This window comes from Chiroxiphia lanceolata, chromosome 4, assembly GCF_009829145.1.
Source record: "Chiroxiphia lanceolata isolate bChiLan1 chromosome 4, bChiLan1.pri, whole genome shotgun sequence".
NCBI classification, from domain to species: Eukaryota; Metazoa; Chordata; class Aves; order Passeriformes; family Pipridae; genus Chiroxiphia; species Chiroxiphia lanceolata.
The window spans coordinates 42,804,648-42,823,453 of record NC_045640.1 but is presented as its reverse complement, the minus strand read 5'-3'; the positions used below and the strand labels follow the sequence as shown (position 1 = coordinate 42,823,453).

At 36.0% G+C, this 18,806-nt stretch overlaps 1 protein-coding gene across 6 annotated transcripts in view; it reads left to right on the top strand.

Annotated features, from left to right (window-relative positions):
- The window catches only part of RAPGEF2 (Rap guanine nucleotide exchange factor 2), a 181,349-nt gene that overhangs the window by 145,106 nt on the left and 17,437 nt on the right, over positions 1-18,806 (top strand). For all 6 annotated transcript variants that reach the window (XM_032685082.1, XM_032685083.1, XM_032685080.1 and 3 more), the window contains 10 exons: positions 441-577; positions 1,091-1,249; positions 2,907-3,059; positions 3,426-3,590; positions 6,548-6,655; positions 6,742-6,945; positions 7,043-7,151; positions 9,169-9,415; positions 13,830-13,987; positions 18,465-18,705. In XM_032685082.1, the coding sequence (XP_032540973.1) occupies positions 441-577; positions 1,091-1,249; positions 2,907-3,059; positions 3,426-3,590; positions 6,548-6,655; positions 6,742-6,945; positions 7,043-7,151; positions 9,169-9,415; positions 13,830-13,987; positions 18,465-18,705 (1,681 nt within the window). The remainder of the gene's footprint in view (positions 1-440; positions 578-1,090; positions 1,250-2,906; positions 3,060-3,425; positions 3,591-6,547; positions 6,656-6,741; positions 6,946-7,042; positions 7,152-9,168; positions 9,416-13,829; positions 13,988-18,464; positions 18,706-18,806) is intronic.

Here is an 18,806-nt window from a genome sequence, read left to right as displayed (position 1 = left end):
GAGAGGAACTTTGTGAAACCACCAGATAATGATCAAGTACAATTTACTGTTAGGTCTAGCCTAGGAGGGGATGGCTTTACCAAACAACTTGCTCAGTTTGTCTTGCTGTGTTTTATATAGTCCTGTCCTAGTCTTAAGGGAGTTATTATGCTGACTGGAGTATTACAAATATCATTGGTTGTATTCAGAGCTCCTGGTTACATTACAATTCTTCCATTATGCTTTTACTTTGCAGGACTTCTATTGATGATATGACCAGCCAGTCTGTGTCTACAAAATACCCAGTAATTAAAACAGGCCACTGTACATGATTTATTAGTATACAGAAACGATTGTGCAGCATTTTAGCTTAAGTAGCCTTGGGCATCTTGCTGAAGAGCTGTCTTTACAGTGCTTTGTTGTTTTGACATGCACGACTCAGTGGGCTTTTTCTCCTTCAGAACAACTACTGGAATTCATGCATCAATTGCCTGCTTTTGCCAACATGACAATGTCAGTGAGGAGAGAGCTCTGTGCTGTAATGGTGTTTGCAGTTGTGGAGAGAGCAGGAACTATTGTACTAAACGATGGAGAAGAGGTCAGTAGAAGTTGCTTTTGACTCTCCTATTATACCAAACATCCCAGATTCCACAGGGTTAAAGTCCTCCTTTGTTGCTTTAAAAAAAAAAAGGTAACATTGATCAGGTAAATCAAGCCTCTTTTTGTTGTGGATTAGTCTGAAAGCTTTTGTTTAAGCACTCACACATTTCTTATGCAATAAAAACATAATAAAACATTCTCAATACTGTACAAAATGCTTTCTGCCTATTTGAGCTGATCTGGGGAGTTTATTTCAGTGTTTAAGTGGTGTTTTAAAACCTTCTTTCTTTTTTCCCTCACATTCTTACATTACTTCTTAATATTAAGGATAAACTCAGGTTTCTTGAGCTTGAAATACTGTACATTTAAGGCAAACTAGCTTATAATTTTTTCAATAGGTGCTAAAAATAACTTCTGCTTTAGAAAAGTTGTGAATCTTGTATTTATATAGTATGATATTTCAATATTAAGTGATTTGGTCTTCATGTATCCTGCAACGTTTGATTTGTAGCTGGATTCCTGGTCAGTCATTTTGAATGGCTCTGTGGAGGTTACATATCCTGACGGAAGAACAGAGATACTGTGCATGGGGAACAGTTTTGGTGTTTCCCCTACCATGGAAAAGGAATATATGAAAGGAGTGATGAGAACCAAAGTGGATGACTGCCAGGTAAAGTGTCGGACTGTAATACATGCAAATTCACAAACATTTGGGTGTAATGCAACTCAGTAAAGAGACACAGTTTTATTTTAAAATGAATATATGTAAAATCTCCAGTGGGTAACCCTGGACAATAGTTGGGTGATATGGCTTCTGCATTTCCCACTGTCTGGGAAATTGAGTTATCTTCTTCTGGATAGGGATCATTTTGGGTGAGGAGGTTTGCCTACATACTTTCTTCAGAACTTGAGGCCCATCAGCCCATTCCACCCATTGCTTCCAGTGTTCCCACAGTAGGATCTTAAGGTCTGTTAGCCATTACAGGCTCTTTTACTTCTACAGCTAATAGTTCTTCCTTACTCGACTCAGCTACTGAATATTAGGTAATACAAATTCTCCTATGGTTTGAGTGAAAAATCTACTTTCAGCTCATCTGGCCTTTCAAGGAAAAAGCCTTGATGTTTGCTATAATAGTAGCAGTCAGATGTAAGGAATGCTTCTCATGGCATACTGGCCTAATCTGGGTATGTGGTTGCTATTTGCTTATTCCCATCCAGAAAATAATAGCTGAGCCTTGGTTGAATTAAACATTTTGCTTGGTCCTGATGGCTAATTAACTTCAAGAAGATGACCTTTGAAATGGGTGTAAACATATTAATGAAGTCACTTGGTTTGGTTTGCCCATCTAACTTGCAAAATGTGCGTAAATGGTTTCTTGTTAGGATAATGTTTTCAACAAATCCAAACCATGGGACTTGTTTCAGCTACTACTAGCTGCTGGAAAAAAGAAATGGTGTGTAAATGAGTTTAAAGAATGCAGGAGAAAATGCTGTCTCTGATTCTCATGCCTTTGTCTTAAATACGTGCATGATGATTTAACACCTTTTTAATCAGAAGAAACGCTTATTTCCTCTCAGTTAAGATACCTGACTTCATATACAAAGACAGCTTAATCTTGCCTCCAGAAAGAGACAAAGGCATAAAAATTTTAACAAGTTATAGGAGGTAATTCATAGTGTGTACAGTATTGTCTTTCTAAGTTTTGTAGTTGTTCTTAATTATATTTACACAGTGTAGGAATATTCTTAAGATAGTTATTCTTGCACATATTCTTGGCCGAACAGATGATTGTAGAAAGTAATTTTCCTGCTGTATGCTTTAATCCAGAAGTAATTTGTTTCTGTGTGCCTGCTTTCATTAATTGAATAAACGTTTGTTTTCTTAAAGATAGACTTTAATAGTAATAATAGCTATGAAAAATGAAAATAATTTACCATAGCAATAGGAACAAAAAATAAAAGCTAAGTTTTCACTTCACTCTTTTAACCCTTCTAAACACAAAACCTTTCATGGGAGAAAAAAATACTGGCTAGGATACTGAACTATATCTCCAGCAGTGAGGAGGTCAAAGCAAAAATGGCTGATAATGCTAAATCATGTTGCTCTAATGGATCTTGGTCTCCTCTAACTGCAAGACTGTAGTGGAAGTACTGTGCTTATGTATTCATGTGCTTACTACAGCTGAACTGCTGGAAAGACAAATTTGACTCACTCCAGGTTGAGAAACTTCTTTATCTTTTCTATTAATAGAGTACTTGCAGCTTAAGTCTACATGCTTTTCTGAAGATTTTACCTTTTAATACTGGTGCGTGATGATTCTTTCCAGTTTGTTTGTATAGCCCAGCAAGATTATTGCCGCATCCTCAATCAAGTGGAAAAGAACATGCAGAAGGTGGAAGAGGAAGGGGAGATTGTGATGGTGAAGGAGCACAGAGAGCTTGATCGCACTGGAACAAGAAAAGGTCACATTGTCATCAAGGTAAAAGCAAAAGAAAGAGTCTCTTGCAAAAGTCTATGTTCTATAAACTTCTTAACTTGGCAAGTTAAATCCAGGATTAGTTGAGAACATTAAAAATATATATTTGAAAATAGACTGTTAATATTTCTAGATTTTCTTTATAAATAAGCACATTGACAACTAGGTGATTTCTATAGAAATTAATTACTTAAATTTTTTACGTTTCTTATCACAGTGTTTAAGGCATTATGTTTGCTTAGTTTATCAGTTAATGGATGGCAGTACTCTTTCTAGTGTAATGCATCTTCAGTAAGAAAACACATTTGCATGTGTTGAAAATTTGTTTTAATAACTTAAATTTCTTTTCATTGTTTTGGTTTTTAATAGGGAACAGCTGAAAGGTTAACAATGCATTTGGTGGAAGAGCACTCTGTGGTAGACCCAACATTTATAGAAGACTTCCTGTTGACGTATCGGACCTTTCTTTCCAGCCCAATGGAAGTGGGCAAGAAGTTGTTGGAGTGGTTCAATGACCCCAGCCTCAGGGATAAGGTTAAAATCTCCTGAATTATGCACCTGTTACCATTTGAATTGAAACATAAGCTGTTAAATAAAATATGTTTCAGAGAGAATGATTAAACTGAATAAGACACGAATAGCTAGGGACATATTTTAATGGCAGAATATATGGCTAAAACTAAGAACATGTTATCCTTGTTTTGTTTAAATATTAATGTATTCAGGAAAGGTAAATTAGCTGTGTTTTTACCTTGCTGTGTTTTTATAACATAACTTAGTTGTTTGCAAGTATACAGAAAGGTTTTTTCCAATAATCAGTATTTTTATTTCATGTGATTGAATAGAATTTTATTGTGTCTCCAGATTTGAGTATATAACTTGAGTTCTGTTTTTCTGTACACAACTTGGCAAACTTTCTTGGTTTTTTTTTTTTTTTTGTGAAGAGACTAGAAAATGCATGCATTAAGAATCTGTTGAGCTTTATGTGGCATTAAAAAAACCGCACCAAACCCAACCCAAACACAAGAAAGCAATCAAATATCCTCTTCCCTAAATAAAATTTCCATGGTGGAAGAATAAGATTTATGCACTTTTGGCACACTGTCTCTTGAGGATATATTGTACTTCACACTATATTGCTTTATTTTCACTTGTATGCAACTTTTTCATATGTAAAATAAGTACTAAAAGTTTCCACACTTTTTTTTTTTTAATTTGAAACCAAGAGAATTTTATTATTAAGGCTAAAGAGAAATTTGGTTTTCAACTTTTATTTAAATCTAGGTATTTCTTCTGGAAATGCTAGTATAGCTATGCCTCGGAGGAAGGATCATACATCTAGCAGAGGATAGGCTTTGCAGCTAATACTGTTACAGCTTCAGAGCTATAATATTGGAGTTCATCTTTAAACTCACTTTGCTTGTCCTCCAGTAGATAATCCCCTCAGCCTCTGTAAAAGCATGAGCCAGCACAGTTGCTGGTATCAGGTCTGAACACAGAGCAACTCTTTGTTCTGCTGCCTCAATGACCAACCTTTTCTGACATCCAGTAGCACTGACAGAAAGGCAAGAGGCAGAGAACAGCTTGAGACAAGTGGAGATAAACCAGTAGGGAATAAGGAATCTGCAAGATTTTGGCCCTTTCGTACTGGGGGCTGATAGTCCGTGAGGAGAATGAAAGGAGTGAGTAGAATTTCCTGGGCATGACTAGTACTCAGGAGTAATCATACTGGGACACTTGAGATTCAGCCTTACTGATGATTTTGCTGAGCAGCAGGGTACTTGATTTTACAGCTTTAATTGTCTTTTAATGCTGTTCCTGATTGTGATACGAGTAGTGGCATTCCTTTGGAAGTCACCATTCAAATCTTCCTAGCATGGTGTCCTTTCAGTATAGATTAGTAAGTCCTAACTTGGAAAGCAGCATTGTCAGTGAGGCTGTTACTGTAGAAGTTTTTAGTATGTTATGTGGTATGGTTTGCAGCTTCCCAGCCAATTTAGAAAATCTGCAATTGGCCTAAATTTATCCAGACATTGTCTGGATCTTCCAGTGTCAACCACAGTATTGGAAAGTATCAGAGCTGTTCAACAGGAATGAAGTTCATCTTCAGTTTCAAAGGTGGAAAAATCTCAAGTGTGTCCCTGTGGCTGGGAGCTGCAGCACATAGTGCTGTACAGTTGCCTTCTGTTAGAACTCTTGAGGACTTCTGAAGTACCTTGTTAGTTTGGTCATTAATTTCAGCAATTCTTCTGAATTAATTTACTTTTCTGAGGTAAAAGGAAAACTACTTAGAAACTGTATGTGAAGGTGGCAGTGGTTGGTTTTACATGCCTGGTGTCAGCCCTTTAGCATATGAGGCTGCAGATGTTTAGATTTTGTGCAGACACAAAGAATGGACAGAGGTTAGCACTAGGTGATTAAAATTTTTATGAGACTTTGTTCTTAAGCTCTAGGTTTTGAAATTTTTGGAGATTTATCCCTACTAATTTACTTTCCCAGCATAAAAGAAGAAATGCAGCTGTATTTTTAGAGGTAGTGTTGAGTGGCACAACCATTTTGGATTAAACAATTTTTTAAAAAAGTGTGAATAAATATTAATTCAAGACATCAAAACTCTTTTATTACATCAGCAGTGCTGCTGATGTTCCAAATCAAATCACATGCTAAAAGAGAAAATATTATAGTGGAAGCATATAGTTTTAAAAAATGAGGCTCTTATTTTGTGGCGTTACCTTCATTAGTATTAATTAGTAGTATTCCTTTAGGTTTTTTTTTTTTCTAACAAACTGTAAAATACCAGCTAAGATTCTTCTAAACTTGAAGAATTGTAGTTGGTTCTGGGGAGTAGTGGTGGAGAGAAAGAAGGAGGAGTAAACAGAAAGATTGACTCTTAAGGAAAGAAATTGTAGGATTTTGCTGTTAAAACTTTTTTTCTGCATCGTGCAAGAGCTCCTTTTTCCTGCCTCTCTAAACATACAATAACTCTTTTACACAGATAAGTGCCAAATGAAGTTAATGGTGGCACATCTAAAGACATGAGATTCAAGAACCAATATAAAGCTGTCTCGTAAGCTTTATGATCATGTGCTTGAAGAATTAAGCAGATTTAGAAATGTACATGAACAGGAAATTGTTGTTATAGGTCAGAAATGGATCTATGTCGTTGGCTTTTTCCTGTGTGCACTATTCCCTACTTAGTCAAATTTCATACAGCCAGTGTTAGTTTTCTGACTCATAGTATTTGTTATGCAATACAGCATACAGTTGCTTATACAAGTGAAAACAATTTTAATACTTAGTTTGTTCTGTCCTCCTGATAAATGATCACATATTAGTAAAGTTTGCTTTTGATATATATATTTGTATGTATAATATTTAGGATTCCAGTGGAAATTTACAGGGCCTTTAAGGAACAGGATTTTTAAAGGATTTAGCAGTAGTGTTGGTCTGAGTATTCCTAGAAAATGTTTATATCCCTGATTAATTTTCAGGTTACACGGGTAGTACTGTTGTGGGTGAACAATCACTTCAATGATTTTGAAGGAGATCCTGCTATGACTCGATTTCTGGAAGAATTTGAGAACAATTTGGAGAGGGAGGTAAGAGTGAGTGGTTTTTTTCTGGCAATTTGGGATGACAGGAAGTAGCCAGGCTGTTACATATAACTTATGCTTTTCTCTTGTAGAAAATGGGTGGACATTTGAGGCTGTTAAATATTGCTTGTGCTGCTAAAGCTAAACGAAGATTGATAACCTTAACAAAGCCATCTCGAGAAGCCCCTTTGCCTTTTATCTTACTGGGAGGGTCTGAAAAGGGATTTGGAATCTTTGTCGACAGTGTAGATTTTGGTAGCAAAGCTACGGAAGCAGGCTTGAAACGTGGAGACCAGGTATCTAATTTTAAAATGTGTTCCCCATTCCCCCCCCTTTTTTTTGTTTCCTTTCTCTTTACTACATGAAAATAACATTACTTGTTTGAATTTTTAGATACTGGAAGTGAATGGTCAAAACTTTGAAAACATTCAGCTGACAAAAGCCATGGAAATCCTTAGAAATAACACTCATTTGTCTATCACTGTGAAAACCAATTTATTTGGTAAGTTTGCATGCACTGCTTGTTCAAATTTCTGTTCTAATTTTGATGGAGACTTAAATTATTTTTTTAACAGTTTAAAACAGTTTTGTTCGAATCTCTTTTGTACTAGAGGAAATAGAAAAAGGAAGCTTGCAGGTCCTAAAATACCTTAGTTCATAATTGCAAACAAAAATTTATTAATAGAGTCTGTTACAAAGTGATTTCACTCTCAGAATTAAGAGGAACTGTATTAAGAGGAACTATCATGACCACGTAGCTCAAACTTATAAAATGTGTTTGTATTTATAATATTTAGTTCTTTCTCAAGAAAAAGCCTCTTTTGGCATTTCAGTTGATCAGTGGTCTTTTTCTGTGTGCTGAATTTGATTGTAGTTTTTCAGCCCACTATGAGTGTAACAAGCACAAGGCTAATACAAACTTTCTTGCCAGCTAGGTGAAAAGAATTTTGCTAGCCTCTGTATTTATTCTCTACATTTTTCTCTCTAACAAGTACTTAAGTAGGCATGAAGGAATCTTTAAGCAGCTCAAGGCCTTGGTTAGCATAAAAAATAATTAATAGCTTGGAGGTTTGGTTTGATTTTTACCACTGGACACTTGGATTACTTATACAATTTAGTGGTGCGTTTCCTGGATATCTCTTTCAGGATCAGGTTCTTCATCACAAGCAGGGCAGAATATTATCACAGCATGTCACTGCACTAACTGATAATTAAATATGCCTAGGTTGTCTCCAAAAGTTTGAGCAATCTGTTTGTTGCTTTAGTATGTTAAAGATTAAACCTGATTTCTTCTTTTCTTCAGAAATTGTGTTTTTTCCTATCTTGTTGCTCCTGTGCAAATACTGAAATCAGATTACAGTAGAGTCTCAGAGCAGTTACTTTCTGTGTATTGCATGCACAATTCCTTCTCCACAAATCCCAGAGGGATTTCTTTTTTCAACAGCATCTTCTTGTCTGTATCTAATTTTTCTCTCCAGCCTCCAATTCCTATTCAGCAGTACAGTTATTGGCTGGGATTACTTTCCTTCACTTTTATTTGTGTGTCTTATTTGAAGCTTTTGAAGTCTCTTGGTGATTTTTTATGTATCTCTGTAGATGAAGATGAACATTAAGGACAAAATTAATAAATAAGAGTAAAACCTAACCCCTAATACTTACTCTGACTTGGTTGCCCTTGTTCCCATGTTTTCCAGCAAGTCCTTAATTTTAACTATCAGTTTTCATTTACTATTACAAATTAATTCATCAGATGATTTTTTCATTTATATATGGGAAGTTCCTGTCATACTGAGAATATGTGACTTGGTCTCCACATCAGTTTTGTTTGATTTATTTAAATATATCAGCATTGTTGTGAGGCTGAAAATTGCAGTAGAAGAACTAATTTACAAATTTATCAGGTATTTCTGCCTTAGAGATGACTCTTTGCTAGGGACCTGAGGGAGAATGAGAGGTTTTTTGTTATCTCTGGCAGATGGATGCAACAGCCCTGTCGAACATCCAAAGTGTCTCAGTAATCTCCTACGTTGTTATATTTTCTTTCTGACTTTGTTGCAGTTTCCCTTGTGATTTTTTTTGGTCCTGTTGCTAGTAATTTCTTGTCCATCTGACAGCTTTTGTTGCTGCCTGTCTATTTAAACCTTCCTTCTCATTTGCATTTTTCAATCTCAGTTTTGTCTAGTGTACTCTTTTTATGCATGTTACTATTCTGCGGAAGCCTTTGTCCTTAGGCTGAAAAGTCAAATTCATTCTCTTGAATCCGTGCAACCGTGTGGTCACTAGTGGATTTCTATTCTAGACTGGGCCAATTTATGTTTTTTCTGATTCTTACTACAGAAAATGAATGCCCTTTTTAAAATAGAAAATGTTTTTAAAGTCTTATATCTAAATTCATTTAATACTGGAATTGACAGAATATGCTAATCACTTTTTAATAATGATTAATATTAAACTGATCTGGTGCACTGAGTTTTCTTTTACATTTTTTTTTCTTTTCTTCCTTCTCCTGTCTTGCGCAGTTTTTAAAGAACTCTTAACGCGGTTGTCAGAGGAAAAAAGAAATGGTGCTCCCCACCTGCCTAAAATTGGTGATATTAAAAAGGCGAGTCGTTATTCCATCCCTGACCTTGCTGTTGATGTGGAGCAGGTAATAGGATTAGAAAAAGTAAATAAGAAAAGTAAAGCCAACACAGTTGGGGGAAGAAATAAGTTAAAGAAGATACTTGACAAGACTCGAATCAGTATTCTGCCTCAGAAACCATACAAGTGAGTTTATTTCCTCTTAAATATTTGCCTTGTGTTAAATTTTTGTAATTCCTAAGAAACTTGTATTTTATGATGATACTTTTTTATTTATTAATACAAATCATGCTTATATCTGAAAAAATATACTAAAAAATACTACTCTGAATGAGCATAGTCTGTTAAAAATGCAGCTTGGATGTATTTTGCTTCTTGTAGATGAAGTGATGACACAAATACTTCTTTGTCATTTACTGTTTTCTTTTAAGAGGACTGTTAACTGAAAGCATCCCAGGCAATTAATTTCAGAATAACTGCAGGCAAGTTTGCTTGCAGAGAGTTGATATGAGCAATGATTTCAATGTATCCACATTCCAGTGGTCTATAAAAATTTCTGTGTACTGCTGTAAGGGAGACTGAGATTAAAATGGTAACTTGTCCTTGAAAGAATTGTGTATTTTTTTAATGAAAGCTAAATACGCTATCTAGTAGCTTTTATTCAATGAACACATTTTAGAAATACAGTTCTGAGAAGAATTGTTGGAAACAATAGAAGAGTGAGTTTTATATGATGGGAATCTGGTTCTTGGCCAAGGCAGATGATATGATGGGGGGGAAAATGAATTGTAGAGGGCAGTTGATGTGTGATCAGTATTTTCTCTTGCACTTTTCTTTCCTGTGACCCACTAAGGAAGAAATTATTCCACACAAATTTGTAAAAAAGGCACTTGTGCTGAAAATCTAGGATTTTTTTCCTGCTGTTACTTAAAAAAAAAAGTTTACTTAACTAATGTTAAGTATTCCCTACTAAATGAAAACTTTTCTGAAACATACATAGAATGTTAGTAATAGAAAGACTAAATTAATTTAAATTATTATATCCAAATACTGGATGTTTCTTAAGTTGATGGCAATACATTTCAGTAGAGGAGAATCAGTAAATCCTCTTTTTTATGTTGTTTGTCTTTAGAATGTTTTCCTTTATTTCACTGGTCTGGCATGTTTTTCCTCTGATGACCTCTGCATACAGTTAGGCCTGATTTTCTGCACTGTTCACTATTGTTCATAGTATTTGCATAAAATTTTCATGTTTCTTTTCCTTCTTTTTCTTTATTTTTTTAAAATTTTTACACTTTTTCTGTGTAGGGACCTCTTTGGGTAAGATTCAGAATAACAATACATTTAACTTATTTTCTTTTTGCTAGCTTTACTTTGTGTGTTATATATAGCAGTTGGTCTGCAAAGCCTGTTGACATTCAGTTGTTTGTGTCTGCACAGTTCCTGCATAGACATCTGTAGCTGTAGACTACTGTTTGTGCTTTTCTTTTCCCTATTGCATCAAAGGATCTATCTTGTTCTTCCTAATAATTGCATATATTCAAGGAATTTACCTAATCTCACATATTTTTACATACCAAAAATCAAGAGGGTTGAAAAAACTGATTTACTCATTAATTAAAATAGGCATTTAAAGCCTTTATGAGTCAGCTAGCTTGCGAGGTTAAACTGTCCACCTTTTTTTGAATATGAAGACTGCAGAAGTCTGCAGTGCCTCCAGGATGTATCCAGACAAAAGCAATCTTTAAACTAGAACGAGGTCACTCTTAGAGGGAGCTTGTCTGCTTCATGAGACATTAAATCAGCATCAAAGATGAATCAGTTTGAGCAGGAGAATAATGCCTTCCTTCAGTCTTGCAGTTTAGTCCAATAATGTCAAGTAACTTCCCAAACCGAGCAAACAGCACCATTTCCTCTGCTCCTACTGGAAAATCTTCACTGGCTATAAGGCATCTCTTGTAGTTTGCTTCTGGCTACAGCCTCCACTCGAGCTCTTTGTTTACTTTTCTAATGCGGAGTGGTTTTGTGGTCTGTAGGCTTAGTTGCTCCAAATAAGGGTTAAACACCATCCCCACCTCCCTCTCTAGTAAAGTTCTGCCTCCTCCACAGTGCAGCATCCCAGACAAAGAAACAGCCTCCAACCCTCCTCTCTGTTTGCAGCCCTGCAGTACGATGCAGAGGATGATGTGTTTTGAAGGAGGAAGCATTCAGACAGCTCTGCCATTCCATTGTCACTTCTACCCTGTTTGTCTTTCAGCAGGAAAGTTATTTCTTAGTTAATGTGCTGTCTCCCTGCATGGCAAACGCACACAGAAAGCAATAGAAATGCCATTCCCTTAAAATGACAGTCTCATCTCATCAGCATAATAAAATATTTTATCTAACAGTAGGACAGTTGATCTTCCTGGCACCTGGATTTTTTAGCGTTGCTCTTTGTGTCTGAAGTTTCTGGCATTCATTTCTTTTTTGCATAAGCTAGAACTCACTCAGATTCTGATTTAAGTTTTAAAAATAGACAAAACTGAGTGTAAAGTAAGTGCATTCCAATTTTTTATATGAATGCTTAAAACTGAGCAGAATTTTAGATGCTTCCTTTTTCCTTTTAAACGTAACATTTGTCCGTTGATCCACTTTACTGAAGCCGCTTTGGTCATGACGCACAGGATCGGTATAAGGATATATGAAACTGACAAACCGCAAAAGGAATGCATAATGCAAATGAAACTATTAGTATACGTGTGAGAGTCACATTGTCTTCATTTGATTTGAATTTAGAGAAAATACTGGTGTTGGGAGACTTAGGAAATCTAGTATATAGTTGTTTAGAACCATCAGAAAGCATTATGAGGTTCAAGAGCTTTGAGTTTTTTTGTTTACTGAGGGGTTTTTTTTTTATGTGAAGTCATTCCTACTTGAAAGATAAGACATTGATTGCTAGCAATTTTTTTAGTTGTACTGAAAGGCTTATTTGCTTATGGCTTAGCATAAAAATGTTGTGTGCTGAATTGAGCATCACTGCTTGTCACAGTATTTTGTGCTTGATATGGAAGTACAAAAATACAAATGTTCAGATTTCAGCTTACCTTCTGATTGGGAGAGAATCCAATAACTTTTAGTTATCTTGTTTTTTAAAAAAAAAACAATGAGAAAACCCAAACACATCATACAGAAGTATCCCTCCAAACTTTTTTGACTTGCATTGCATTCTAAAAAACAATTGCTGTGTCCATGTAATTAAAATTTTCTTAATTGCCCAGAGATACTGTTCCAGCTTTCCAGAGTACTATTTTATTCATAGCACTTAAAGAAGTGGTACAAGAGTGTACTGTGTAAACTAATTCATTGGTAAGCACAAAAGGATATTGGTGCTGTAACAGCTATTTGAGATAATTATCTGGCCCTATATTACTTCTGTTTAGGTTTTCTGAGGAAAACTGGAACACTAGCAGGCTTAAGTGCCCAATATTAGGGTACAAGTGGTCATTTGTGTTGCATCATTTAATTTACTAGACTGACTTTTCAGAGTTGTAGCAGTTTGCAATGAAGTGTAAGTTCTGGCTTATGCTTTATTTACACATGTAGATACAGATTTAGATGTGCTTGGCTTTTAGAAAGACTTTGCCTACGTTTGCTATATTTTTAGTTGTTTTCATTTTCTATAATGCTGTTCAACATTTTATACCCTCTGAGTATTTTAGTAAAGATTTTAATCGATGTATTTAGAGAAAAGTTCAATGGCTGTCTCCAGCTCTGCATCCTGTAGCAGTTGTTCTGCTTGACTTGATAATTATGAACTCAAAAGCAATAAGCAAGTCAGTGCCTACTATAATGTGATGATAACTCTGATCCATCTAGCACTACTGACCTCCTTTGGGACCCTGCCTTACACAATTTAACAGACAAAACCCTTCACCTTTATCCAGAATACTTTATTTACAGCTGTCTGGCACTTTGGAGGGTATACCAGTAACACACAAGTCCAGCCGTTTAGCTTACCCTTCCAAGTTAGCTGGCATCACTTCAGTCACATTGAATGAAAAGAAACTCAGAGAGGGGATATAGGGTAGGAAGATGAATGATCTCAGTGGTCCTCTCTTATCTGTCTGTTGAAAGATATATGGCTATAATATGTCACATAGTTGCAAATCCGATCTCTGATGGGGTGAAAAATCTGTGAAATTCAGGTCTTGTAATAAAAGTGCTGAGGGGACAGCAGTATTAGACAAAGTTTGAGTGCTGGGATGGTGCAGGAGTGATGAGGTATTCAAAGGTACCACCTTTTGAATGAAGATCTTGACCATTGAGAAAAGTCATCAAAAAATGGGCCTAGCAGCTTCTCAGAGCTTAGTGGTGAACATGAGGATCTTCTGGCAGTGTGAGCATGCATATCTAATCACTCTGAGTGGACATTTGGCTGCTGTTGACAAAGCTAGACAGCAAGTACTGTTGTTTTCTGGAGAACTTTGACTACTAAATAGCAATTGCTGTACTAACAATAGAAAGTGTAAAAAGGTAATGATAGCGGCATCCCTGAATCTCCCTAGTATAGCCCCAGCTCTGAATGTCTGTAAGCCCTGATTTCATTTCTTTCTGGATGCAGTGACATTGGAATTGGCCAGTCTCAGGATGACAGCATTGTGGGACTGAGGCAAACAAAGCACATTCCTCCTGCTTTACCTGTCAGCGGAACCTTGTCATCCAGTAATCCTGATCTACTGCAGTCTCATCACCGCATCTTAGACTTTAATACTACTCCAGGTAAGGATCCTTTTTTGTTGTTGTTCTTGACCTTTTAATTTCCTTTAATAGATCATTTTTTTTGTCTGCACCTGGAGAGACTGAACAAGGCATGCGAGTTTTTATCAACTGTATGGTGTTTCGCACAGATTACCCACATATAAATGCATTAGGATTTGTTACATTTGCTCCAATATACTTTACCCTAATATAATAGATGTCTGTTTTTTCAAGTGTACTGTATATAGAGTACCTCTTACTGATTGAATATTCTTGGTCAGGAAAAACCTATTTTGCTTGGTACTTTATAATTTGCTCCAATAGATCGTTATTTACAGGACTGCAGTGTTTTGAAATAGCACAGTAGGTCATTAGCTTATAGTAAAGAGAAAGGGTGTTGAACTGGGTCCAGGACATGCTTTTCAGTCTTTTTCTGAACAGACTTATATAATCTTGTACTACATCTGTAAGGGACAGTTTCAAAGTTTCCTGTTAGTCACCCTACCCTACAGCTGTATGCCAAATTCTTTGAATATAAAATCCCTTTCTGAGATAGATAAAAAATGAACACACTTAGAGAGGATCAAAGCACAGGGGTGAGTGAGGGAGAAATAGAGGGAGAATATGAGAAACTTGAGAGCCTTATCTTATGAGAAGGGTTTAGCTGGAGCTCCTGGTGAGGCTGGGATTTGGGCTTTTATCTGGCTGCAAGAAGATTCTTAGTGGGAAACCTTCACTGAGTTAAGTATCCAAATCTTTGCTATTAAAATATAGCTGCTGGAGGAGGATATGGTGGTGGTAGCTGTGCAGACACATGGTTATTTTAGTCTAATCTTTAGAGTATTTCTCAAAAGTAGAACTGAAAATTCAGTGCCCTCCTAAACCTGAGGGATTCAGACATTACCTAAAGGGATGGTGCTTAAATATCAGCCTACACATTGGCAATGTTGGTGCAATCATTGCATTTGAAACTGTGATACTGAGCTTAACTTACTTCAGCGGGGGGCTTTTTAGGGCTAGAGAAGACTGCAAGAAGGTGCTTTGTGATTTTTATCCCAGTGTCTGAGATTGATCCTGAGAGAGTTGGAAGATAGATTTTTTTTTTATTTTATCTGATGACTAGTGTCCGACACCTTAAAGATATACTTTGTCAATAAGAGTCTAACTTTTCGTCAGCACTTTTTCTATAAATGGCAGAAGATTCCATTCTCTAGCTTCTTGCTTACCCAGACCAGTCAGTTCTAGGTAATTAATGTGCCCCTAATGCCAAGCACAGCAACTGGCTAACTTCCAGAGCTGTGGGCATTGCTGACTTACACAGCTCAAACAAACTCCATGAATTGAGAAGGGCAGTTGTTGCAGGCCTGACAACCCTTCCATCACAGATGGAGTTCAGAGAAGCTTAATAAACAAATAAGATTCTACTATTTGCATTTTACTTTGAGGAAAGGACATAAATATGATGTAATGGCATTGCTCCAATGTTTTAGCGGCTTTTCCATTATCTTTGTAGAAAAGGTGTTTCTTTATCATTAAAAAAAAAAGTTGGGTTTTTTCTTTGCTTAAAATTTGCCCAAATGTCCACACACTGAATATTTTTAAAGTAATTCACAGGTAAAATTTTTTTCCTGTATAGGAAGGAAGGGAAAGAGGGATTGAAATAAAAAACATATAACTTAAGGGCTATAGAGATAGTTGCAGTGTAGACAGAAGAAGTGAATTATTCCTCTATATATTTTAAGACTTAGAGAAAATTAAACCCTACAGTTTTAATTCCTTTTACTACCTTGGTCTAAATTAAAGATAGAAACGGAGGCAGACTGCAAGAAATTGAATGCACTGGAGAAGAAAGAGAAAAGTGGTAGAGCAGCTGTCCTTTGAGGCTTTGGTGTATATCCCTCAGGACAGAAAATAAAACAACTTACTGTTTTGGAAGGGTAGTCTTTGAGGAGAAAGTGTGAACAGCTTGAAATCTACAAGAAGTCATTGTAGTTTCTGTTCTGGTTGGCTCAGGCTGTTTCAAACATACTTTTAAAGGTTTATTTTTAAATGTTCAATAGCACTTTGATTTCTCTTTTCTTGTGCTGTCTTTGTTATATGATTGGAAGTCAAAATAACATAGTAATGATGAGCTGCCAGTCACCAGTACATTTTTGTCCCCTCACAATCTTTCTAAGGGCCTAGATTCCTATCGTACAGCATTGCATTCTTCAGCCTGCCACTCCAGTTTCCTTTATGAAAAGGAGGGAAGTGGAGTGATTACGATTCTCTTCAAGCGGTGTTTTATTTAAAAATTATTGAGCTGAATTACTTGCTACCATTGCTATAGCTGTAATCATTTCACTTTGCTGGCAGACTTCTCTGTATTCTGGGTTAGAGCTTTTGCTACCAGCTCTGATAGGTAAGCAGCCTGAGAAATTGAGTGGTAAAAAGCAGCACTAAAACGGGACTTTTCTATTTGCTGATCTCTGCTTTTCTTCCTATTGGCTTCAGTGATCCAACAGTGTAGGTTATTTTCTCCTTGCGTAAAACACTTATTTCTTGGGACTCTTAAACAATTTCTAACCTTTGTACTGTTTACAGTAGCTTCCCAACTTTGTAACATTTCTTTGAGTGGCAGGTATTTCTCTAATAGCAAGAGGCAACAAGATCTAGGGCATGGTCTGTTTTTCAAGAACATATCTGAAAGGCTGTGTCTTTGGCATCTGCCTTCCTCAAGATGTCAAAAAATGTAGAAAATATTTCAGGCACTCCTCTGTATCCCTCTTCAACTAATTACTGAAGGAAGATCGGTCAATATAGAGTTGGTGATAAAAGGCAAAATCAGCTTGCTAGTTATAAAGTATTTGTAGATTTGACTCAAGTGCTTAGGAAGGGCTGAAAAATGGCCCGTAATATTCTTTATGTGTAACTGATGATGTAATCACTCAGTTCTAGTGTGTTTTGGTATTAGTGCTTCTCAAGCTATGAAAAAACTACTGTGAGCTTGAAAGTTATGGGCTTAGTTGCATGAAATTTGTAAACTGATATATTTAAGCCTAAACAGCCTTTGTGGCATGTAAATCAACTCATATCAGACAGATTTATCTTAATGCTTTCTCAATTGCTATTATGGAAACGTGCAGCAGCAGTGGGGAGATTTAATTTCTGTTCTTTTGTCACAAGATTTCTGCTGCTGAATAGATCTTTCTGTAGTAACTCGGTACGTATTTTGCACATTCAGGACTTGTCAGAAAAGATTGTGGTTGTATCAAAGTGAATGTTTTCATCTGGCAGCTGTTTTTTCAGTATTTTTTTTAATGATGGTCATTTTGTGGCGGCAGATTCAGAAGGCTTTCTATTATTAAATATTTTCTTGCTTGTATGACCTCTGGGATCTAAAAAAATTAAATTATTTTTAAAAATCCTATATTAATTAAAGAAAGAAAAATTACTAGATGTCATTTCTCACAAAACTAGAAAAGCTTATTTATACCAGAGGGAAGAAGTTAAATTAATTGAAAGTATTTGTCAGTTAAAAATACCTGATGTTAAAAAAACCCATGGTGGATAGCTGTACAATTTCATCTTTTTTTTTTCGTTTTATAATACAGTGATAACAACCAAATGTCAGTTTATTAATGGGTCTGGATTTCAATCCATTCATCAAAATATGAAAATATGCATGGATTTGGTATCTCCGTATAGCTTATGGAAATCCCAAATCCAACATTAGGCAGGTAGTTTTCCATATTTCCTAAAAATCAATCACCTTGTAGGTGTTCATTGTAAGTTTTGTGTCACCAGTCACTTGAAACAGTAATATATTTAGAACTTGAATATTTGTGATGGTTTATGTCTGGCTGCTGTAGTTCTTAGTTACTAGAACATTGGCACAGAGAACTAAAGAGCAAAGTTTTCAGTCTGTTACTCACACATTTATTATTATGATCTAAATGTATAAAGGATAGAGTATTTTTGATAATTGAATACTTGGGTGCATTAATACTACTGCACTTTTATCGTGTACACATGCATGCTGGGCACTATACGAGCATCTTCCTAGCCACTTATATGTACCCATCTTCCCTTTGTGTGTGGCACTATAGTTGAGTGTCAGAGTTAGGTAAATGAGTCTATTTTCTTTAAAACATCCTTAGGAAGATTGACACTTCTATCACCAAATTGTTTAAGCTTCTTATATGTCATTGTATAGAATAGCATAGCTTATGTCCTGGATTTTTCTCAGACTTAAACAGAATTTTCCAACACCTGTGAAAATCAGACTGCTCATTAGTTTGTCTGTCCAAACTTTGAAAATGTTAACATATTTTTGTGACTTGCTCCATCTATAGCCTAACTAACTTCTTTTCCTGGATGTTAATAGAATTAGTCTTTATGGAAGTAAAAACTTAGCACTAGTAGTTAAACTCAATGTAAATTGCTTATTCTTATACCATTAAGTTTGTATTTTTCATTGCTTACTAAAGTGCGTAACGTGCATATAATTTTTTTCCAGACTTGCCAGATCAAGTTCTGCGGGTTTTCAAGGCAGACCAGCAAAGTCGCTACATAATGATCAGTAAGGACACGACAGCAAAAGAAGTGGTCATCCAGGCTATCAGGGAATTTGCTCTCACTGCAACCCCTGATGCATATTCACTATGCGAAGTATCTGTCACACCTGAGGGTGTAATCAAGCAAAGGAGGCTTCCTGATCAGCTATCCAAGCTTGCTGACAGGATACAGCTGAGTGGCAGGTAAGACTGGAGACTGAGCTATAGCTGATGATGCCAGTTTATTAAGTCAAAATCCTGTTAAAGGAGTGTTATTTAATTTTTAATATTCTGTTTCTTTGCAA